Source organism: Chlamydotis macqueenii, chromosome 12 (assembly GCF_036417535.1).
Source record: "Chlamydotis macqueenii isolate bChlMac1 chromosome 12, bChlMac1.mat, whole genome shotgun sequence".
In the NCBI taxonomy this organism is placed as follows: domain Eukaryota; kingdom Metazoa; phylum Chordata; class Aves; order Otidiformes; family Otididae; genus Chlamydotis; species Chlamydotis macqueenii.
The window spans coordinates 348,300-366,785 of NC_141567.1; the positions used below are offsets into that span (position 1 = coordinate 348,300).

The 18,486-nt window shown below is 60.8% G+C and overlaps 4 protein-coding genes across 7 annotated transcripts; 3 read left to right on the plus strand and 1 right to left on the minus strand.

Annotated features, from left to right (window-relative positions):
* Nucleotides 1-2,277: 2,277 nt before the first annotated feature.
* Nucleotides 2,278-10,460, plus strand: PDIA3 (protein disulfide isomerase family A member 3). Its single transcript, XM_086757517.1, has 13 exons — nt 2,278-2,478; nt 2,607-2,685; nt 3,589-3,706; nt 4,148-4,255; nt 5,142-5,271; nt 5,733-5,849; nt 5,989-6,114; nt 6,643-6,825; nt 7,359-7,467; nt 8,342-8,470; nt 9,115-9,194; nt 9,708-9,765; nt 10,056-10,460. Exons 1-13 carry the CDS (start codon nt 2,321-2,323, stop codon nt 10,173-10,175), a joined length of 1,515 nt encoding a protein of 504 aa, XP_086613643.1. The 5' UTR covers nt 2,278-2,320; the 3' UTR covers nt 10,176-10,460.
* Nucleotides 10,461-12,145: 1,685 nt separating this feature from the next.
* On the plus strand, nt 12,146-14,177 carry LOC147599167 (peptidyl-prolyl cis-trans isomerase FKBP8-like). The gene is made up of 7 exons (XM_086757515.1): nt 12,146-12,697; nt 12,781-12,869; nt 13,106-13,323; nt 13,399-13,571; nt 13,642-13,719; nt 13,872-13,975; nt 14,087-14,177. Exons 1-7 carry the CDS (start codon nt 12,146-12,148, stop codon nt 14,121-14,123), a joined length of 1,251 nt encoding a protein of 416 aa, XP_086613641.1. The 3' UTR covers nt 14,124-14,177.
* Nucleotides 14,178-14,495: 318 nt separating this feature from the next.
* On the plus strand, nt 14,496-15,201 carry SERF2 (small EDRK-rich factor 2). Its single transcript, XM_086757315.1, has 3 exons — nt 14,496-14,563; nt 14,756-14,864; nt 14,978-15,201. Exons 1-3 carry the CDS (start codon nt 14,557-14,559, stop codon nt 15,039-15,041), a joined length of 180 nt encoding a protein of 59 aa, XP_086613441.1. The 5' UTR covers nt 14,496-14,556; the 3' UTR covers nt 15,042-15,201.
* Nucleotides 15,202-15,723: 522 nt separating this feature from the next.
* On the minus strand, nt 15,724-18,333 carry LOC147599169 (ras and EF-hand domain-containing protein-like). 4 transcript variants are annotated; one of them, XM_086757518.1, is made up of 8 exons: nt 18,268-18,333; nt 17,790-17,850; nt 17,333-17,716; nt 16,933-17,231; nt 16,665-16,791; nt 16,211-16,321; nt 16,067-16,143; nt 15,724-15,946 (listed from the first exon to the last, which is right to left on the minus strand). In XM_086757518.1, exons 1-8 carry the CDS (start codon nt 18,312-18,314, stop codon nt 15,850-15,852), a joined length of 1,203 nt encoding a protein of 400 aa, XP_086613644.1. In that variant the 5' UTR covers nt 18,315-18,333; the 3' UTR covers nt 15,724-15,849. The 4 variants fall into 4 exon arrangements, with proteins under 4 accessions (XP_086613644.1, XP_086613646.1, XP_086613645.1 ...); XM_086757520.1 differs by lacking the exon at nt 16,665-16,791 and having other exon boundaries at nt 15,830-16,143; nt 16,933-17,014; nt 17,090-17,231; XM_086757521.1 differs by lacking the exon at nt 16,665-16,791 and having other exon boundaries at nt 15,855-15,946.
* Nucleotides 18,334-18,486: the final 153 nt, after the last annotated feature.

Genomic DNA, 18,486 nt, shown 5'->3' on the forward strand with positions numbered 1-18,486 from the left:
TGTGCTCCTCAGGGACGCTGCCTTCTCCTCTGCCTGGCAGGGGTTGGAAGCCATGCAGCTGGAGGGCACTGAACAAGACCTGGCCAGGCAGCACCTTCCAAGCAGGAGCAGATGGGTCACTGCAGCATGAAGAGGGAAAAAGCCACCTTTGATGGACAGTTTAGGAGGCTGTGCTCCAATTCCGTTATCAGGGTGTTGATGCTGAGCTGCCACAAGCAATGACACCCGGCTAGGATCAGGCTGGGCTGTGAACGTGCCTTCTAGTCACGTATGGCCTTCTGCAGCTGCCCTAGGATGACACAGCAGAGCTGGCGGCAAGACCTGTGAGTCCAGTTGTCCCCATCCCATCCAAGGCACTTCTTCCCCAGCTACCTGGTTCACTCTGCTCTGCGTGCAGCCTCAGCCAAGCCTGCGACCGGCTGCTGAGCTGAGACGTGCAGGAACATTAAGAGGTTCTTTTCTGCAGTGGTACCATCAGCAAAGGATGCTGAAGCACAGACTGGGAGATTATTTTGGAAGGGGACACTACTGTATCCTACATACACTCCAGTTTCTGTTTGCCAAATTACCGGAGGCAGGAGAAGAGTCATGCTACCTCCTCCTGCTCTAGATGAGACCTGAGCAGAGAATGGGCACAGCTGCAAAAAAACCTTCTCGCTGGGCTGACTTACTGTCCTGCGGCAACCCAAGCAGAGCTGTGAGAGGAGACATATTTTCACTCCCCCCACAGAGAACACGTAAAGCTGCTGCTGGCCAAGTGCAGGAGCTGAGCATACCTGAAGGGCCCCAAATGGCTAGATTATTGCCCAAAGCCCTGCTTCTTGCGGAGGAAGTGGTGCCTGGGATGAGAGGGAGTCATCTCCACACTCCTGGGAGCTGTTTGCTGACCACCTGCCCTTCTCCTGCTCAGCTGAGCTCTCACACAACCTCTCCCAGTGTCCTTGAGGAGAGATGCAGAGGCAGGCAGTGGGGTAGAAAGTGCAGCTTGTTACCAAGGAAATCCATCACGCTGTGTTGGAGCATCACTTGTCTCAGGTCCTGGAGGTGATCCCTCTGGCAGAAGGTCCAAACCCGCTTGGAACAAATGGCCTCAGCGAGGGGAAGCAGCTTCCTTGGGGAGCATCCTCTGTCTCTGCCAGCATCCTCTGTGCTCTAAACCAGAGCGGAAAGGCAGCCGGCTGCAGCGTGCCTGTGCCAGATGTGCCTGGCAGAGCCTCACCCGAGGATCCGTGGTTGGGGGTGCATCTCCTGGGCCAGTGACTGGATTGGGGTGACCTCACAATCTGGAACAGAGGGAACTGGGGGACCCCTGCTCCTCTCACCCAATCCGGGCCAGCACGGAGGAACTCGCGCAGGCGGTGTTGCCGTGGGTGCGGTGCCAGCGATGTTGATGTTCCCTGCTCATTTTTTTGCAGCTCCGCAGTTTGAAGTACCATCTCTAGAGTCTTTTCCCATTCCGGGGAGTGTTTAGGGAACTGTAATTCCTCCTGTGCTTTTGGAGAAAGCACGTGGCAGCACCGATTCGGAACTGCTGTCTGGGGAGCATCCCCACGAACGGGGTTGTTAACGGGGGCAGACGTATGCAGCTCTTAGGTTGCATTCCTCGGACGGGAACAGCGCAGTGGTGCCACCGGGGCATGGTGGCACGGGCTCCGAGCTGGCTGGTGACACCGAGCACTCGGCAGGCGTTCGGAACGGCGGAGAGGGCAGCCAGGCACCGAACGGCGCGGGCCATGAGGCCCGACCCCGGCTTTGTCCGGGAACGCCCGCTCCTCCATCGTGCGGGAGCGGGGCTCCCGCGGAGGCTGCGGGCCGCCGTACGCGGGTGGGTGCGCGAGCGGAGCCGCCCCGCACCGGGCCGGGGTGCCGGGGGCGGAAACAGCGCCCGCCACACCGCGGGCTGGCGGCGCGCTTCGCGGGCTTCGAACCAACGCGTGGCGACGACACGAAGGAAACCCCTCGGACACTGGCGGTCGCTTCAGCAGCGGGGACGCTGCGGCTGCAGCCGGGGCACCCAGGCCCCGCACCCGGCGGGACAGAGCCAAGGCCAGCGCCTGTCCTGGCCCCGCCCCGCCGCGGCCCGAGCGCCGCCCAGACCCGGCCACCGGTGACGAGAGGGGCGGTGTCGTCGCAGCTGGCCCCGCCCCCCCGCCTCGGCAGTGCATTGGCCAGGGCTGGCGTGACGCGCGGCACGGCGCCCAACGGAGAGCTGCCACACGGCAGGTCCGGCCGGGGAGGCGGGACTTCCGGCCTGCGGCCCCCGGTGCTTGTTCAGCCCCTGCCGCCGCCGAGGAGGGAGCTGCGCGCCGCCCCGCCCGCCATGTCCGCGTCCCGGCCGCTGCCCGCCGCGCTGCTGCTGCTCCCGCTCCTCGCCCTCGCCGCCCGCGCCTCGGACGTGGTGGAGCTCAGCGATGCCGACTTCGAGAGCGGCCTGGCCGAGCGCCCGGGGCTGGTGCTCGTGGAGTTCTTCGCGCCCTGGTGAGGGGCGGGCGGGGGCGGCGGAGCGGGGCCCCGCGGGGCGCCGGGCGGGCGGAAGGGGGGGCCCGGGGCGGGGAAGGGGCGGGAGCGGGCCGGGGCGACCTAACGCCCCCACTCGGTCCTCCCAGGTGCGGGCACTGCAAGCGGCTGGCGCCGGAGTACGAGTCGGCGGCGACCCGGCTGAAGGGGATCGTGCCGCTCGTGAAGGTGAGAGGGGCGGGGCGGGCCCGGGGCGGCGCGGGCCCGGGGGCGGCTGGGCCGTGGCCGAATAACGGCGTTGCCGTGGCAGTGCGCTAAGGAGGCCTGCCGGCGCGCGCACCGGGCTCTCCGGGGCTTCGGAGTCGGAGGCGCCGGGAAGCGGTCTGGAAGCCGAGCCCTGCGAGGGCTGGTGCGGCTCGGTTGGCGTGCCGAGCGCGAAATGGGTGTGCACGGGAGAAAGAGGGCCCGCCGAGCTGGGAGGAGGCAGCCTTCCTTGAGCTGTGTGATCTAGTCTGAGAACAGCGCAGTGCTGAGCTTCGTGGGGGTGTTCCTCGGCCTACAGAGTGAGGGGAGGTGTCCAAGAGTTTTCTTTTCTGCCAGAAAACTTGTATGGTTTGCTCAAATCAATGTTCTCCTCTTCCTTTCTGGGAAGCAGAATCGGGTCTTGACACTGCGGCCTCCTTGTCTGTTGAGGTCGGCCTGTTTTTTTCAGGCATTGCAAGAATTCTGGGACTGATGAGGCGCCGAGAGCAATTGACTCCTGTTAAGGCTGTCATTGATTACAAGAATCTACCCTTTCTAGTTGTTTGTTTGTTTTTTTTTTTTTTGTGGGCAGTCTGGTCAAACTCAGAACTACTTAATCTTTCCATTATGTCTTCAAATATTTTTGTGGGCCTGCCGTTGCACCCATGCTACCTCCTTCCCCACTGTTGAATCTCGAGCTTTTGGTCTTGTAGATGCTTTGCAGGTCCTTATACTTTATGTGAAAGGAGTCCAGCCTTGGTTAGAGACACGCAAGAGCTTTCAGAGCCTCTAGACTTTATATGTGATAATGTGAGCCGTGGCAGAGCTGCTTTCTTTTGTGCCCGCAGGTGGCTAGGTCACTGAGTAGCAGTGTTTCTCTTCCTTTAGGTTGACTGTACAGCAAACTCAAACACCTGTAATAAGTATGGAGTCAGTGGATATCCCACCTTAAAGATTTTTCGAGATGGAGAAGAGGCAGGAACCTATGATGGACCCAGGACAGCAGGTAAGAGCTCATCAGCAAGCATCTGGCTTGCCGAAATGGAGCTGGAAGGCAGGCCCGCATATAACAGACATGTATCAGGGGTGTCACGTGTGTTGAGGGATACAAGAATGTTCCCATCTACACTGCCCACCCCCCACCCCCCCCCCCTTTCCAGAACTCTCTGTTCTGGTAGAAACCTGGATGTTTAGTATCCTGTAAAGCCCTCTTTTAAAGGTGAAGGTTTCCACGTTATCTTTAGCTCCTACTACCCTTGAGGGGCAGTATCTGGAAAATGCTAGAAAGTTCCTGTGTGAAGTTGGTGATAGCACTCCCTTCAATTCACGTCCTGTTTGTTGTATGGGAGAAGTGTATGGATTCTGCAGAAACAGCTTTTGCTTTGGGAAACTTGAAGAATGTCTTGTAGAACTTTCTGTTGATCTCTTTAACCGTTTAACTTTTAAGATGGGATTGTCAGTCATCTCAAGAAACAGGCGGGACCTGCTTCGGTGGCTCTCAATTCTGTAGCTGATTTTGAGAAATTCATCGGTGATAAAGATGCTTCTGTAGTGGGTGAGTAGATTCAGTGCAGCGCTGAGATGAGTGGAAGCTTGACTCTGGGGGATATACTGCAAAAGGATAAGAAGCAGTATCACAACCATAGCATGAGAAATTCCAGGTGGATGTGAGCAAAAATGTGTTTTCATCATGAAAGTGATAATGCCCTGGAACATGTGCCCAGAGGGCTTTCGAAACATTCAGGTTCTCAAAACCCAGGTGGACAAAGCTTTGAGCAATCTGATCTGACTTTGATCAGACTTTGAAGCTGGTCCTGCTTTGAGCAGGAGGTTGGACTCAATGACCTCTAGGGATTTCTTCCAACTTTTTTTTTTTTCTTTCTTTCCCTGTGATTCTTTGATGGTCTGTCAGACCTCCTGGCACCATAGTGTATCTTTTTTAAAGCTTGTTTTTTGGCTGGCTGGCAGCAAGTAGCTTTGGATTGCTAGAAAGTACATTCGGGTGCTGTCACGTGACATTAGTAGGCTGTAAACATCGTATGATTTGATCACAGTTTACAAGTGGCAATAGCCAGGTGCTATCTTAAAAGTGTGACAGCATAATTATCAATCAGCATTCCCAAACTTATTAAGTACCATTGACGGTTGTTATCACTAGTAGTGTCAGGTGGTTACAGCTGGGTATTTTAGTGCTCAGAGAACAACTGTCTTTTGAGTTACTGAGCTGGGCAGACTCTTGAGTAACCTGCTGGTGGAAGGGAGGGAATATAGAAAGGTCCCGATAAAATGGGAGAGAAGGTGTCAAAGATGAAGGCCTGGACATGCGCTGGAGGACTCAATTCGGAAGTGATCTTTCAGTGCATTGTAGAGAAAAATGATGAGGGCTGCACAGTGGCTGCTGCTGAGTCGGTTTGGGGTCACCATCTGTCTTTCTGCTGCAGGCTTCTTTGGAGATGCATCTGGTGATGCTTATTCAGAATTCATGAAAGCTGCCAACAACCTGAGAGATAACTACCGTTTTGCACACACCAGTGAGGACCAATTGGTGCAGAAGTATGAGGAAGATGGAGAGTAAGTTGTTTAACACAGTGATTCTTGTTATTGAGAGACACCTGGAACAAATAAATGGATTCCAGTTGTTAACTGGGTTCACGTTTTGAACATAGCTTAAGGTCTGGTTTCTTCCCCAGCTGCCAATGGTGTATCTTTTTTAATTTTAATTGAATAAAAGATGCAAATGGTTGCAGGCTCTGGAGGGTTAGTGTCTGCCTGTGGGTGGGAGGTATCTCAACAGAGGCGTTTTGCTTCCCCATTGCTTGTTGTGGTGGGGTTTTTTTTGTTTCTCACTGTAGCCTATCTGAATGATGGCAGAGGGTCTGGCAGATCTAATGCCGTAGTGCCACCAAGAAACTGGACAGTCTTGTTGAATCTATGAACAGCGAATGGAGGGGGTCACGGGAGGCTCCTCTAGCTGTTACCCCTGGAAGCCCAGGATTACTTTAAACTAACTCATGATACCTGCTTCCCCTCAGGGGTATAGTCTTATTCCGTCCTCCACGCCTGACCAACAAGTTTGAGGACAGCTCCGTCAAGTACACAGAAGACAAAATCACTAGTGGAAAGATCAAGAAATTTGTGCAGGAGAACATGTGAGTTCCTTAGGTCTTATTGATTACTAGCATGTAATGTTCTTGGGTGGAAACGAGAGTCTACTGCATCAGGCCCGTTCCTGGGAGATGATGGGCTCTGGGCAGTGAAGCTGAAGCTGCTGACATCTGTCGTTGATAGCTTTGGCATCTGTCCACATATGACTGAAGACAACAAAGACTTAATCCAGGGGAAGGACTTGTTGGTGGCATACTATGATGTGGACTATGAGAAGAATGCGAAGGGCTCCAACTACTGGCGCAACAGGTATGCAGCAGCGAGGGGTTAATCGGCTTCTCGTGCTAGTTCCCTGCGTGGGTGCTGTTCCATAGCTCAGTTACTCTCTCCCAGAAAGATTCTGGTTGAGTTTCTAATCAAAACTATTGGGGATGGCTGGTGTCTGCAGAGCCCAAGCGTGCAGTATGTGAATCCTTTGAAACTCCACCTCCTTGCTTTTGCATCCCTAGTCCTTAGACCTTAAACACGAACTTCCTTAGTGGTGTTGTGTGGGATTCTATCCTTTGTGTTCCCCAGTGCTGAGACCCTGGTGGTCACGCTGGTGGGTGGAGGATGAAAGCACGCAATGTTTGCACAGGCCTCGCTCACAACAGACACGAGCTTGCTCCTCTGCTTCTCAGCACTGTTTCTATAGGACTTACCTGTGCAGAGCACACACCACTGAATTCCTTGTCCAGTGCACACTTCAACTTGAAGAGTGTTAACATCATGTGGAAGATAATGTTCCAAGGAATCATGCTTTGAGGGGTTTTTTGCCTTTTTTTTTTTTTTCCCCAGAGTTATGATGATTGCAAAGAAGTTCTTAGATGCTGGCCACAAACTGTCTTTTGCTGTTGCTAGTCGGAAAACCTTTAGCCATGAGCTTTCAGAGTTTGGTCTAGACAGCAGCGTGGGTGAGGCTCCAGTTGTTGCCATCAGAACCGCTAAAGGAGATAAATACGTCATGCAGGAAGAATTCTCGTAAGTTTTTGACCTTAACAGTGTTGCCTCTTTTGATGGGCTTTGGTCTGGTGGTCTGTAGGCAGATCATACTTCCTTAGCTTGGAGGAAGCCTGAATGTTCTAGCTGGAAGAAATGATTGCTGGGTCAAAGTGGCTCCTACTCGTGTGTTTTCCTGCCTTCTAGACAGCTTGCAGCACCTCCTGTTATACAGAGGTAGAGAGTTTAATTCAAGATATTTAAGTGTCTGGTTAGGAACTAAGATGCATTAAATGGCAGAGGAAATAGTTATACCTTTCTTCTTGAGAAAAGAAACTTAAGGGTGTTGGAAGGCCTAAAACTTAAAATGGAGTGTGCATCCAGCTTCTTATCAAAACTTTTAAGGGCATCTTTGCATTTGTTCTGGGGTCTTCTAAGCCAGCTCCAGACTGGTGCTCTGGGAGATGCAGGTGGCATCTGTTCTGTGGGTGGAAGGAGCTTAAATCAGCCTTGAAAGTCTTCCTCTCTCGTCATGCATGTGTGATGATGGCTGTAAAATGTCACTTCACTTTCAGCCGTGATGGAAAGGCTCTGGAGAGATTCCTGCAAGATTATTTTGATGGAAACTTGAAGAAGTACCTGAAATCAGAGCCTGTCCCTGAAAGCAATGATGGCCCTGTGAAGGTGAGTGCTGTATCAAGCGTAGCAGCAGCTCCTACCCGTGGATGAAAAGACCTTGTTCAGCAGCAGCTTCCGGTATCTGCCAGTATCCCTTACTGCTGGTGCAGCTTTGTGGTGTCGTGAGAAGCCTCTGCTTTGATAGGTGGAAGAAGAACTCACTCCCTTGTTGTACTGCAGTTTTCTGAGCCGAGGGAGAAATGCAGCTTGTGGTTTTGATTCCATTTTGTTCTCCCGGCACAGTAGCTGCTGCGTGAGCACACTAGTGATGCGCTCCACAAGCGCAGGGTCATCCAGATTTACAGGGACTGTGCAAAGGCCCGCTGTCTCAGCTTGTGCTCCCTCGTGGCACGGCTTTCAAGTTGGTCGTAAGTGCACTGTTTCTAAGGAGTTACGTGTTCAGCTCGTCACGCGGGGGGCGTGATGTGACTCCTACCTTTGATCCCTCCCAGTAGATTCTGCCCGGAATGAAAGCGTTCTGGGCCTGGATTTATGATGAAGGCCTTATGAGGGAGTGGAAGTGACTGCTTGTGTATGTGTGGATGGGGATGGCCTCAGCCAGTCTTGCTAAGCTGATTCCTCAGCCTGGAACTTGCTGAGATTGAAAAGAAATTATTTTGTCCTCCTCCTGTGAGGATACCAGATGCAAACCTCACTTGCCATTAGTGCTGGTACCTTGTAACCAGTTTTACCCGCAAGCTGAGGATGTTACAGCTTGGTGAAGAGCTGCGTGTTTGGTCATCTTGCTGTGTCTATGCAGCATGACTCTTACTACTGTGGAGGGCCAGGCTTCCTTGAGCAGAGTGTGTGGGGCGTGTCGCTTTATAGCCTCACTCTTGACTGAGGAAAAAAACTAACTTGTATGATCAAATGTTATCAGGTGGTGGTTGCTGAGAACTTTGATGAAATTGTTAATGCAGAAGACAAAGATGTCCTGATAGAGTTTTATGCACCCTGGTGTGGCCACTGCAAGAATCTGGAGCCCAAATACAAGGAACTGGGGGAGAAGGTAGGTCTGGGACTCTGTTGCAAACGCAAACTAGAATTTTGCAGCACTAAACAATCCTGCAGGCTCTGTCTGTCCAGCCTTTATGATAGCAGGGCATAATTGTGCCTTCCTGAGGACCATGAGTTTTGGCATCTCCTGTGAATGCAGAAGTACAATGGCAGTATCTGGAGCCTGGAGGCAACCACAGTAAGAGGTTTAGCCTGCTCCCTTTGCTGTGGCATACAAATATTCCCTGAATCAGTGACTGGCCTCAACTGGTAAAGTTCCTTTCTGGGTCTTTTCCCTCTGCATGATTATAGTCTCCCATCTGGTGAAGGATAACACTACCCTGCACGCTTTCATGAGTAGTGTAAATCTGTTCTGCCAGATCTGACAAGCCTTTTGGTATTTGGCTGTCAGAAGATGTCCCAGAGCCATTCAGCAGGTACCTCGGGGAATGCGTGCTGCATACAGCTGACTGAGGAGGGACTTTGTTCCCTGTGCCCCTGTTGAGGCAGAAGAAGATCACTCAGAAGAAATTTGCTCACCTTTCAGCATGCTGTGTGCACTGTCCCCTGACATTGCTGTCATAGGTGATGGTGATCAGTGAGTTCCTGGTGTTCGCTGCTGTGGATTGGTTACTAATAAGCTCTTTCTACCAACAGCTCAGTAAAGACCCCAATATCATCATTGCCAAAATGGATGCTACAGCCAATGATGTGCCTTCTCCGTACGAAGTCAGAGGGTAGGTCTTACTGTCGGTACACCACTGTGTCAGTGGATGAGTTCAGGCTTCTGTCTCTGACCACAACAGAAGAGCTGAAAGTGTTGCTGGGAGGATGGGTGGGTGTGATTGGCATGCGATTGCTAGGCGTTTGCTTGGAGTGAAGAAGTCGGGAGTGAAAACAAAGAGCATTCATCTGCCTTGCTTCTCTGGGATTCTGGTGTCCTGGCTGTGCCTGGAGGCCTGTCTTGCTGCTTTGGAATCTGCTGTGATTCTGTTCTTGGCAGTGTAAAAACAATGCTGGGCTCGCTTTTCTGAAAACAGTTTAGTTAGCAAACTTGGACATAGTTGAGCCTAGCCAACTCTGTGGACATGGCCAGGCTTTTGGAAGCCACACTTGCTGGCTTAAGAGCTGCTGAAGCTGTTACGACATTAAACCAGAGGAATGCAGGGCGCAAGTCCCTTCAGCGAGCCTGCTGGTCTGAAAGAAAACAGAGCATGTTAGGAGCTCAGATGCCTCTTCTCTCTCCTCAGCTTCCCCACCATCTATTTTGCTCCGGCTGGCAAGAAGCAGAGTCCAAAGAAGTACGAAGTGAGTATTTTTCTTCTCTTGCTGCTTTGTAAAGAATTGAAGTAGCATCCAGGTGTCCAAATAATGCTGAGCCTCTCTGGAGTTGTGGGTGGCACTCTGTCCCGTTAGTGTTTCCCTGGGAACGCACCCAGCGGTGCCTGCAGGGCATGTTCTGCTGCAGATCCATGGGGGAGAGCTCTGCTTGCGGTCCCTTTGGTCTCCTCCCTGGCACCTGAACTCCCCCGCCCCTGGCAAAGGAGAGTCCCCCAGCAGGTAACAGGCACTGCCTTACTGTCTTATGCTTTCGGCAGGGTGGCAGAGAAGTGAGTGACTTCGTTAGCTACTTGAAGCGGGAGGCAACCAACACTCCTGTGCTGCAAGAGGAAGATAAAACCAAGAAATCCAAGAAGAAGGTGAAGGAGGATTTGTAAAGTACCCCCTTGCCATCTTGTCAGGATGAGCTCTGTGTGAATTGGGGAAGCACTGGGCAGACTGGGGCCAGTTCCTGGTTGTGCAGAGCCAGTGACCTCGTGGGCTGAGGGGACCCAGCTGCAGTATCTAGTTCTGTTTAATTTCCTGCCGTCTCTTAGCTGCACTGTTGTGGGGCTCCCCAGACTGGTTTGTGTTGTGGTTTAAGAGGGGGTGGGGGGTAGGGTTATTTTCTAATTTTTTTTGTACATTTGGAGAAGTGAAACAATAAAATGACCCCCTTAAGACCAAGTATCCCTGTCCTATGGAGACCTGTCAAACCTGACACCAGGATCCTGCTCTTCGTAGGCAGCAACTTCCTACTGCGAGCCTCGCTTCCTTCAGTGAGCCTTTACAAGTCTGTTCCTAGATCTTAAGCTCAGCCTTTGGCCTGTTCTTACTCCTCGGCTAGAGTCCTTCCAGAGCGTAGTAGCAGCAACTGATCTAACGCGCTGTGCTTCAGGTGCTGCGTTTGTGTAGCTTTAGGGCTCAGGGACTCTTGTCTCTCTGCTGCCGGATAGAGTAGTAGTGCTGCTTCATGGAGTTTAGAGGTGCGTGGCACTTGATGTGACTGTTGGATCTAGACGAGTGCAGGCATACGGAGCAGCCTGGCATAGGGCTTGCAGCAATAAATTACCTTTTAAGCTGGTGCAGAAGTAGTCAAGCGTAGGGGAGGAGCACTACTAACTGCATACTCTACCCAAACACAGGTGCGGCCAGAGCTGAGGGTAGGCTTGTCTGGGGCTTGTGTGTGGTTGGGACAGTTAATTTAAGATCATTACTTCTCTTGGTGGAAAGGCTGGTAGCTGTGGCTTTTGCTTCAGGAGGGAGAGGAGTAGTATCCCATGCAGGTGGATGGTGCAGGCAGTCCTGCCTTCCCGTGGCCCCCAGTGTGCTGACTGGGAAGGTCAGGTCAGGAGTGAGGCAGTGGGTGAGCAGAGCCAGGCCCTTGCCCCGGCTCCTTGAGTTTCTTGGGCTGTGTGCGAGTTGAAGTGAGGATCAGCAGACACGTAAGGCGCTGCTGTGTTGCAGTTACCATGGTAAGAGCCGGTGCTTGCTTTCTCTGTGGATTCCTCTCCCACAACTCCAAAGGCTGTGTACCAATTATTTATTGCTGCTGGAATTCTCCCGGTGCAGTAGATTACACAGCACGTGATTCTCTGCAGCAGCTGTGCTGTATCAGTTCTGAAACAGAAGGATTTCTTCCCCGGCTCTGTCGGTATCTCAACCACAGCTGCCCGCTGTGCCGTGCTGGTGGCTAGCAGCTGCTCTGTCCCCTAGAACAGCCCTCGACACCCGGGAGGTGCAGGATGCGTGTGGCACTGAGGGCTCCGTGCAGCTCGAGCTGGCTGCAGCCTTCAGCCACTGCAAGGACAGGGGAATACAACCGGCCATACTCGTAACTGCTGACGGCTGTCTTCCGTGAAACCGAACGGGAGCACTGCTGCCCTGATGGACGGGGCACTGCCCTGCATCAGGTGGGGGGGGCTGGGGGAAGCTTTGGGGGTCTGGTTCATCTTGTGTTGCGTGAGCTGGCCTGGGGCTGTGTCCCGGGCTGCCCTCCCCAGCAGCTGCTCGCCTCTGGGGACAGAGAGGTGCTGCTCTGGGCAGGGGGCACCCCCCTCCTGGTCAGCGCCTGCCTCCTCCTCGCTTTCCCGCCTTTCCAGCTCTCCGGTGCGGCTGCTGGGGGACAGAGGCCCAGCTTGCTGCTGGCCCCGTGCTCTCTGGTGCTTCGTGCCGAGAGTCTGTGGGCAGCTCCGGTGCCGCTCCTGTGAGCGCACCCAGAGCCGCCCGCGCAGCTCGGCCCGGAGCGCGGGACCGCGGCGGGTGGGGCCGGGGGCAGCGGCGGGCTCGGCCTGAGCCGGCTATTTCTGCCGCCGTCCCGAGTTAATCCCCTGAGCAGCTTCCTGGCGTTAGGTAACGGCGCGGTGGGATGTGCTCGGCGGCGGCCCGGGCCCGGCCCGGCCCGAGGCCGGCTGGTAGCGGCGGGCCGGGGCCGGACATGCCGGGACCCTCGTCCAGCGACTGCCCGGAGAGGGAGGCGGGGGCCGGAGGGCGGCGGCGGGAGCCCGGCCGGGGCAGGCGGGTGCGGTTCCAGCTGCCCCACACCGCCATCGTGCTGCCGTCGGGGCGCGACGAGGAGCGGCTCTTCTACCGGCGGCTGGAGGCACTGGCGGCGCCGGGCCCCGGCGGCTTCGGGCCGCTATTCGCGGCCGACGGCTGGAGCGACCTGACGGGTGAGCGCTCGCGGGCGGCCCGGGGGAGAGCCGGGCCCCGGGGGTGCCGGGGCGGCTCTCTCAGGGCCCCCCTGCCCGCAGAGGACCGGCTGCTGCGGAAGCTCGTGGTGTGGGCCGGGCCGGGCGGCCCGCGGCCGCGGCCGGGGCAGGAGGTGTCGGTGAAGGTGCTGGGCGCCCTGGAGGACGGCGGGCTGGTGGAGCGGGACCCCCGGCTCACCTTCGTGCCGGGCCACGGCGACGTCGTGCAGGTCAGCCCCGGCCGTGGCGCGGTGCGGGCTGCGCGCCTGCCGGTACCGACCCCGGCCAGCCCCGCCGTGCCCCGCGTCCGCAGGCCCTGGAGCTGGGCGTCCCCACCATGCAGCCCGGGGAGGTCTCCCTCTTCCTCGCCGCCTTCCCCTACGGGTACGGCCGCCCAGGCAGGTACGGCGGGTAGGGGCAGGGGGCCGAACAGGGGCTGCGCGGGGGGAGGGGGGGCGGGCGGGAGTGCAGGTACCGCGGGGACGCGGGCGGGCACGGGCCCGGGGCACACGGGGCGGGCGGGCAGGAAGAAGGGGACGCGGGCGGGCACGGGCCAGGGCGGGGACCGGGGCACGCAGGGGCCGGCGCGGGCAGAGGAGTCGGGGGCCGGGCAGGGGCAGCCGGCGCTGTGTCCGCAGGGAGCCAGACGTGCCGCCCGAGGCGCCGCTGCTGTTCGAGGTGACGCTGCTGGAGGTGCGGGACGGCCCCGCCCCGCAGCGCCTGCCGCCCGCCGCCTGCCTGCGCCTGGGCGCGCAGCGCAGGGAGCGCGGCAACTTCCACTTCGTGCGGGGCGACTTCGCGGCGGCCCTGCGCTCCTACCGCCTGGCCCTGCGCGCCCTCGACGGCCCGGCCGCCGGTGAGACCGGGCGGGGAGCGGGCGGGTGCTGCGGGGCTGCGGGGCGGGGGCGCTGAGGCCGCGCTCGCCCCGCAGCCCCGCCCGGGCCGCAGGAGGAAGAGGAGCTGCGGGAGCAGCGGGTCAAGTGCCTCAACAATTGCGCGGCCGCCGAGCTGAAGCTGCAGCGGGCGGGCGAGGCGCTGGCGGCCTGCGAGGCGGCGCTCAGCATCAGCCCGGACAACGGCCGGGCGCTGCTCCGGCGGGGGCAGGTGGGCTCCGCGCCGCCCCCCGGCCCGGCCCGGCCCGGCCCGGCGCTACCGGCCGCTCCTCTCCCCGCAGTTGCTGGCGCAGCAGGGCCGGGACGCGGAGGCTGCGCTCGTCCTGAGGAGAGCCCTGGAGCTGGACCCGGCCAGCAAGGTCCGCCCCGCCGGAGCCCGCCTCGGGGGGCAGCAGGACCGCCGGCACGAGCCGGGCCCCGGGGGCGCTGGGGGGCGGCGGGCGGGGCTCGGGCAGCGGGGCCGTCGGGAGCCCCGTCGGGAGCCCCGCCGCAGCCGTCCCGCCGCCCGCAGGTGATCCACGCCGAGCTCTCGCGGCTGGTGAAGCGCCGCAGCCCGCCGGCGCCCGCCGCCCCCCACGAGCCCCGCCACGGCCCGATTCGGCCGCCGAGCCCCGGGTGCGTAGGCGGTGCGGGAGGGGGCCGCGGGCTGCGGCGGGGGGCGGTGCCCGTCCCGGACCCGCCTGCCCCGCCGGCGCGGGTGGTGCTCACGGCGGCCCCTCCCCGCAGGGCCCCGGCACCGCCCACGGCGGAAGGAGCGGCCTGAGCGGCCCCGGAGCCCCCGCGCAGGAGCTGCCCCGCCGGGGACGGAGGAGAGGCGGCGGGGCCCGGCCCGGGGCTGCAGCGGCCCGGGGCGTCGGGCCCCCGGCACCGCCCGCGCGGCCCTGGCGGCCACGCCCCTCAGCACGTAACGACAGGGCGTGGCCCCCACTCTGCCCCGCCCCCAGCGCGTGGGCGTGGCTCTATGCGCCTGCGCCGCAGCTTCCGGCTTTTTCGCCCCCGCCGGCAGAATGGCAGCCGTAGCCCGCGGCCAATCAGGCGTGGCTTAGCCGCAGCGGCTCGCCAATAGGAGGGCGGCGGGGGCGGGCTCTGCGCGGTGATTGGCCGAGCCCTGCCCTTAAAGAGCGGGGCGGGGCGGGGCCGGGGGGGGGGCAGTGCGGGACGTGGCGGCGGAGCGGAGGGCGGGAGGGAGCGGCGCCATGACCCGTGAGTGCGGGCCGCGGCCGGGCCGGGGGGAGCGCGCCGCGGGGAGCGGCCGGGACCCGCCCTGCGGGCCGGGGCGGGCGGGGGGGCGGCGCCGTGACCTGTGAGCGCGGGGCCGTGACCTGTGAGCGCGGGGCCGGGCCGTGGGGCCGAGGCTGGGCCCCGGGCCGTTCTGAGGCGGCCGCGCCGTGGCAGGCGGGAACCAGCGCGAACTGGCGCGGCAGAAGAACCTGAAGAAGCAGAGCGACTCGGGCAAGGGCAAGCGGCGCGACGACGGGCTCTCGGCCGCTGCCCGCAAGCAGAGGTGAGCGCCGGGCTGGCCCCGCCGGCCCCCCCGTCCTCCCCCCGCCCTGATCCCGGCCCCGTCCCGGCGGTGGCGCCGGTGCGGCGCCAGCCCGGCGGTGCGTTCTCCCGCAGGGACTCGGAGATCATGCAGCAGAAGCAGAAGAAGGCGGACGAGAAGAAGGAGGGCGCCAAGTAGCCCGCGGCCGGGTCAGGCCGCCGCCGCCCCGGGGCCGGGCCGCCCGCCGGCAGGATGCCCAGAGCAGCCCCGGGGCCGGGCCGCCCCTCCGGGGACCCCGGCAGTGCCCTGCGCCCGCCTCGGGTCCGTGTCCTATTAAAGTAGCTTGTGGAGCCCTGCAGGGCCTGTCTCCTCCATCCCTGCGCCCGGGCGGGGGGGCTGGGGCTGCCTGGGGGGGGGGGGGGCTCCCCCGCGGTGCCCCCGGCCGGGAGGGAGCGTTGGTGGCCGCGTTTCGTGCTGCTGAGGAGGAGGAGGAGGAGGAGGAATGGACTGAGTATGGCCGCTTCAGTGTGGAGCGGCTGCATCTTCACGGTGAGGAACAAAGGTGGGGCCTGGCCTGCGACGTCTCTGTGGGCATCGCCTGGGGGTCCCTGCTGCCTGTGGGACCCCGAGCACAGCCGCGGGTGTGTGGGAGCCTCGGAGGAGGGTGTGGGCAGAGGGAGCTGAGAGGTAAACGCCCTGGGAGGATGGGATTGCTGGCGGCCGAGAGGAATGAAAGCAGGCAAGGGTTGCACTGGAGAGGGAAGGGTTGTAGTGAGGGCGGGAAGGAGGGCGCGGGGCTGGTCTGGGGAGGTGATGCGGGTCTGGGGCCGAGGAGATGGCAGCTGGGCCCACGTGTGGGCTGAGCTGCTCCTGCAGCCGCTGGGACAAGCAGGTGCAGGAGCTGAAGCAGTGGAGCTGCCTGCTCCGCAGCACCTCTGTGGGCACAGTCGGAGCAGGGATTGTCCATGGAGAGGACGAGAAGCCGGCAGCCGGTCCAACTCCTGAGCTAAGCCCAGCAGCAGCGCGGAGCTGCCCTTGGGGGGATGCTGAGGTCCAGTCCAGCGCTGGGGCCTTGGCTCTGGCCCACTGTCCTCTTCACTTCCCTGCAGAGCCAGGAGCAGCAGCGTCAGCCGGTCCCAGCGCCCCAGCAGGATGGAGCCCAGCAGCCACCGCCAGCGCTGAGCAGCCCGGAGCTGGGTGCCGCGGCCCGTGGGGCTCCTCACCGGGCAAGGTGCAGCACCGCCTCCACCACGTTGGTGCCGTCCTTGGCACTGGTCTCGCAGAACAGGGAGCTGTGGGCCTGGGGGGAGCAGCAGGTGTCGGTGGGGTCCCTGCTGCCCTGCGGGCCCCGAGGCGCTGTGTCTCACCATGGCGAGCTGCTGCCCGTGGGCTGTGCAGACCCCCGCTGCCTCAGGCAGGCTGGGCCGCAGGTCCGTCTTGTTCCCCACCAGCATGAGCGGCAGCGGCCTCTCGGTGGCCTGTGGGAGGGAAGGGTGGCTCAGGGCTCCGAGTGGCTGCCACGGCCCCCGTCTCCTCTGGCAGCTGCGGAGCTGTGCCGCATGCGCCAGCTGCCTCCCGTCAGGCCCGTGCCGTGCCTGGGGGAGTGCTACTCCAGACCCACCACAAACACCAGCAAAAGGGAAAAGGGGGAGCACTCCCAGGGGCTGACCCCACATCTTCCTCAGCAAGCAGCCCCGCTCGCTCCTGTCTCGTTCCTGCTCCCCTAGGACTGCGTGGGGCACAGCACGGCAGAGCCCAGCCCTCCCTGAGCAAATCCAGAGGCTCCTGTCCCTCTCTGTGGGGGCTGGGCGCCTGTCGGACCTTTCCTGCTGCCTTGATGTCCTCAATCCACTGGCGGACGCTGAGGAAGCTGCTTGGGGAGCTGATGTCGTAGAGGAGCAGCACGCCGTGGGCTTTGCAGAAGTAGGACTGGGCGATGCTCCGGTACCTGGGGCCGGGGGTGTCGCTGCTGGGGTGCTGGTCCAGGGCTGCCCCGCTGCCGGTGCGGCGACCTGCCAGCCCGCAGGGCTGCTGCTGGAGCAGGACCTGGCCAGCGTGGCAGCGGGAGCTCCAGCCCCTGCGCTCTCACCTCTCCTGCCCGGCTGTGTCCCAGACCTGTAGCGTGGTTTGCTCTCCATCCACCAGCAGCTGCTTTATCTGGAAGTCCACCCCTGCCAGGAGGGAGAGTCGGGCACTGCTCCTGCGCCTCTGCCCCAGCCGAGTACCTGGGGGCGGGGGGCAGGTACCGAGGGTGCTGGAGATGTCTCCTCTGAACTCGTTGGTGCAGAGGCGCAGCAGGAAGCTGGACTTCCCCGTGCCTCTGTCCCCTGCCAGCACCAGCCGGTACATGGGGCAGGGGGGCGTGGGTTCTTCTCTCCTCTCGCACCCCTGGCGAGACAAGTGATGGTGAGGGGCCAGCACAGGCTGTGGGTGTACCCTGGCTCCCCCCAGCCCTGGCCCTTTGCACCGGATGGGGAGTTCCTGGTTACCTCCGGCGTGAAGGCAGAAAGCTTCCTCTTGCTGAAGTGCCTGGCAGTGCAGCGGGGTCCCTCTGCCTCGCCTGCCAGGGGGCTGGGAGCCTGCTGGGTGGCAAATGCCACGGCCAGGGGCCTGAGCCTTGGAGCTGTGGGCGAGCAGACCTGCGTCCCTCTCCCCAGGGTGCTGGGCCGGGTCAGGACCCTCACCTCGGTGTCCCCGTGGGGGCTGGGGAGGGACCCATCCTCTGAGCTGCGGCTGCTGAGCGAGGAGGCTGTGTCTGTGCTGGAGGCCGAGGTCTGCTGCAGCCTGAGGCTGGCGCTGCTGCAGCCCTGGTCTCCATCTGCCCAGGAGGCTGCGGCCCGGAGCAGGCAGTGTGGGGTGTCGACCCTCGGCTCCTGTCCCAGACAGCAGTGCTCAGGGAGAGGGGGTCCACAGCTGGCACTGCCCCCTCCATCCTCCATCGCTCACCTGCTGTGGGTGCCCTCCGGGTGGGCAGCGAGGGGGTGGCGTGGCCGGGTCAGGGGGATGGCTGTGGGGGAAAAGGCGTTCAGCACGGAGGCACCCTGTGAGGGGGACCCGAGGTGGGGGGCCCTGTGGCCTCCAGCTCCAGCGGCTCGCAAGGGTTCCTGAGTGCTGGCAGCAGCCCGTGTGCCCCCCCTGGCTCCCCGGGTGGGTGCTGGTCCTGGCTCTCCCCTCCTGTGCGGATGCCAGCCTCGGGCTCTGCGGTGACTGCAGGGCTCGCTGCCGGCGGGGCTGCACGGCAGCAGGGCAGAGCGCGGGCTGCTCTCGCTCTCACGGAGGCTCCTGGTCCTTGTCCTGACAGGAGGGAGCAGCCTGCGGCCCGGGGGCAGCAGGGCCTGACCCAGGGGAGGGCTGCACCCACAGCAATGGCATCCCCCACCCCAGGCAGCCCCCGTGGCTGCTGCGCTGCCGGGCTCGGATGTACTGCAGCATCATAATGGAGCTGGTAAATGCCAGGTTCTCCTCCGCCATCTCCTGTGGGGCCAGCTGCTCCCTGCAGGGACGCAGCATCCTCACCCAGGGTCCCTGCGGGCACCTGTCCCCTCGGCTGGCACCGCAGTGGTGGCGGTGCCTGTGGAGCTGCCGGGACAGCCAGGGAGCCCCAAGGACGCCCAGTGTCACAGGGCTCGCCAACGACAGGCCT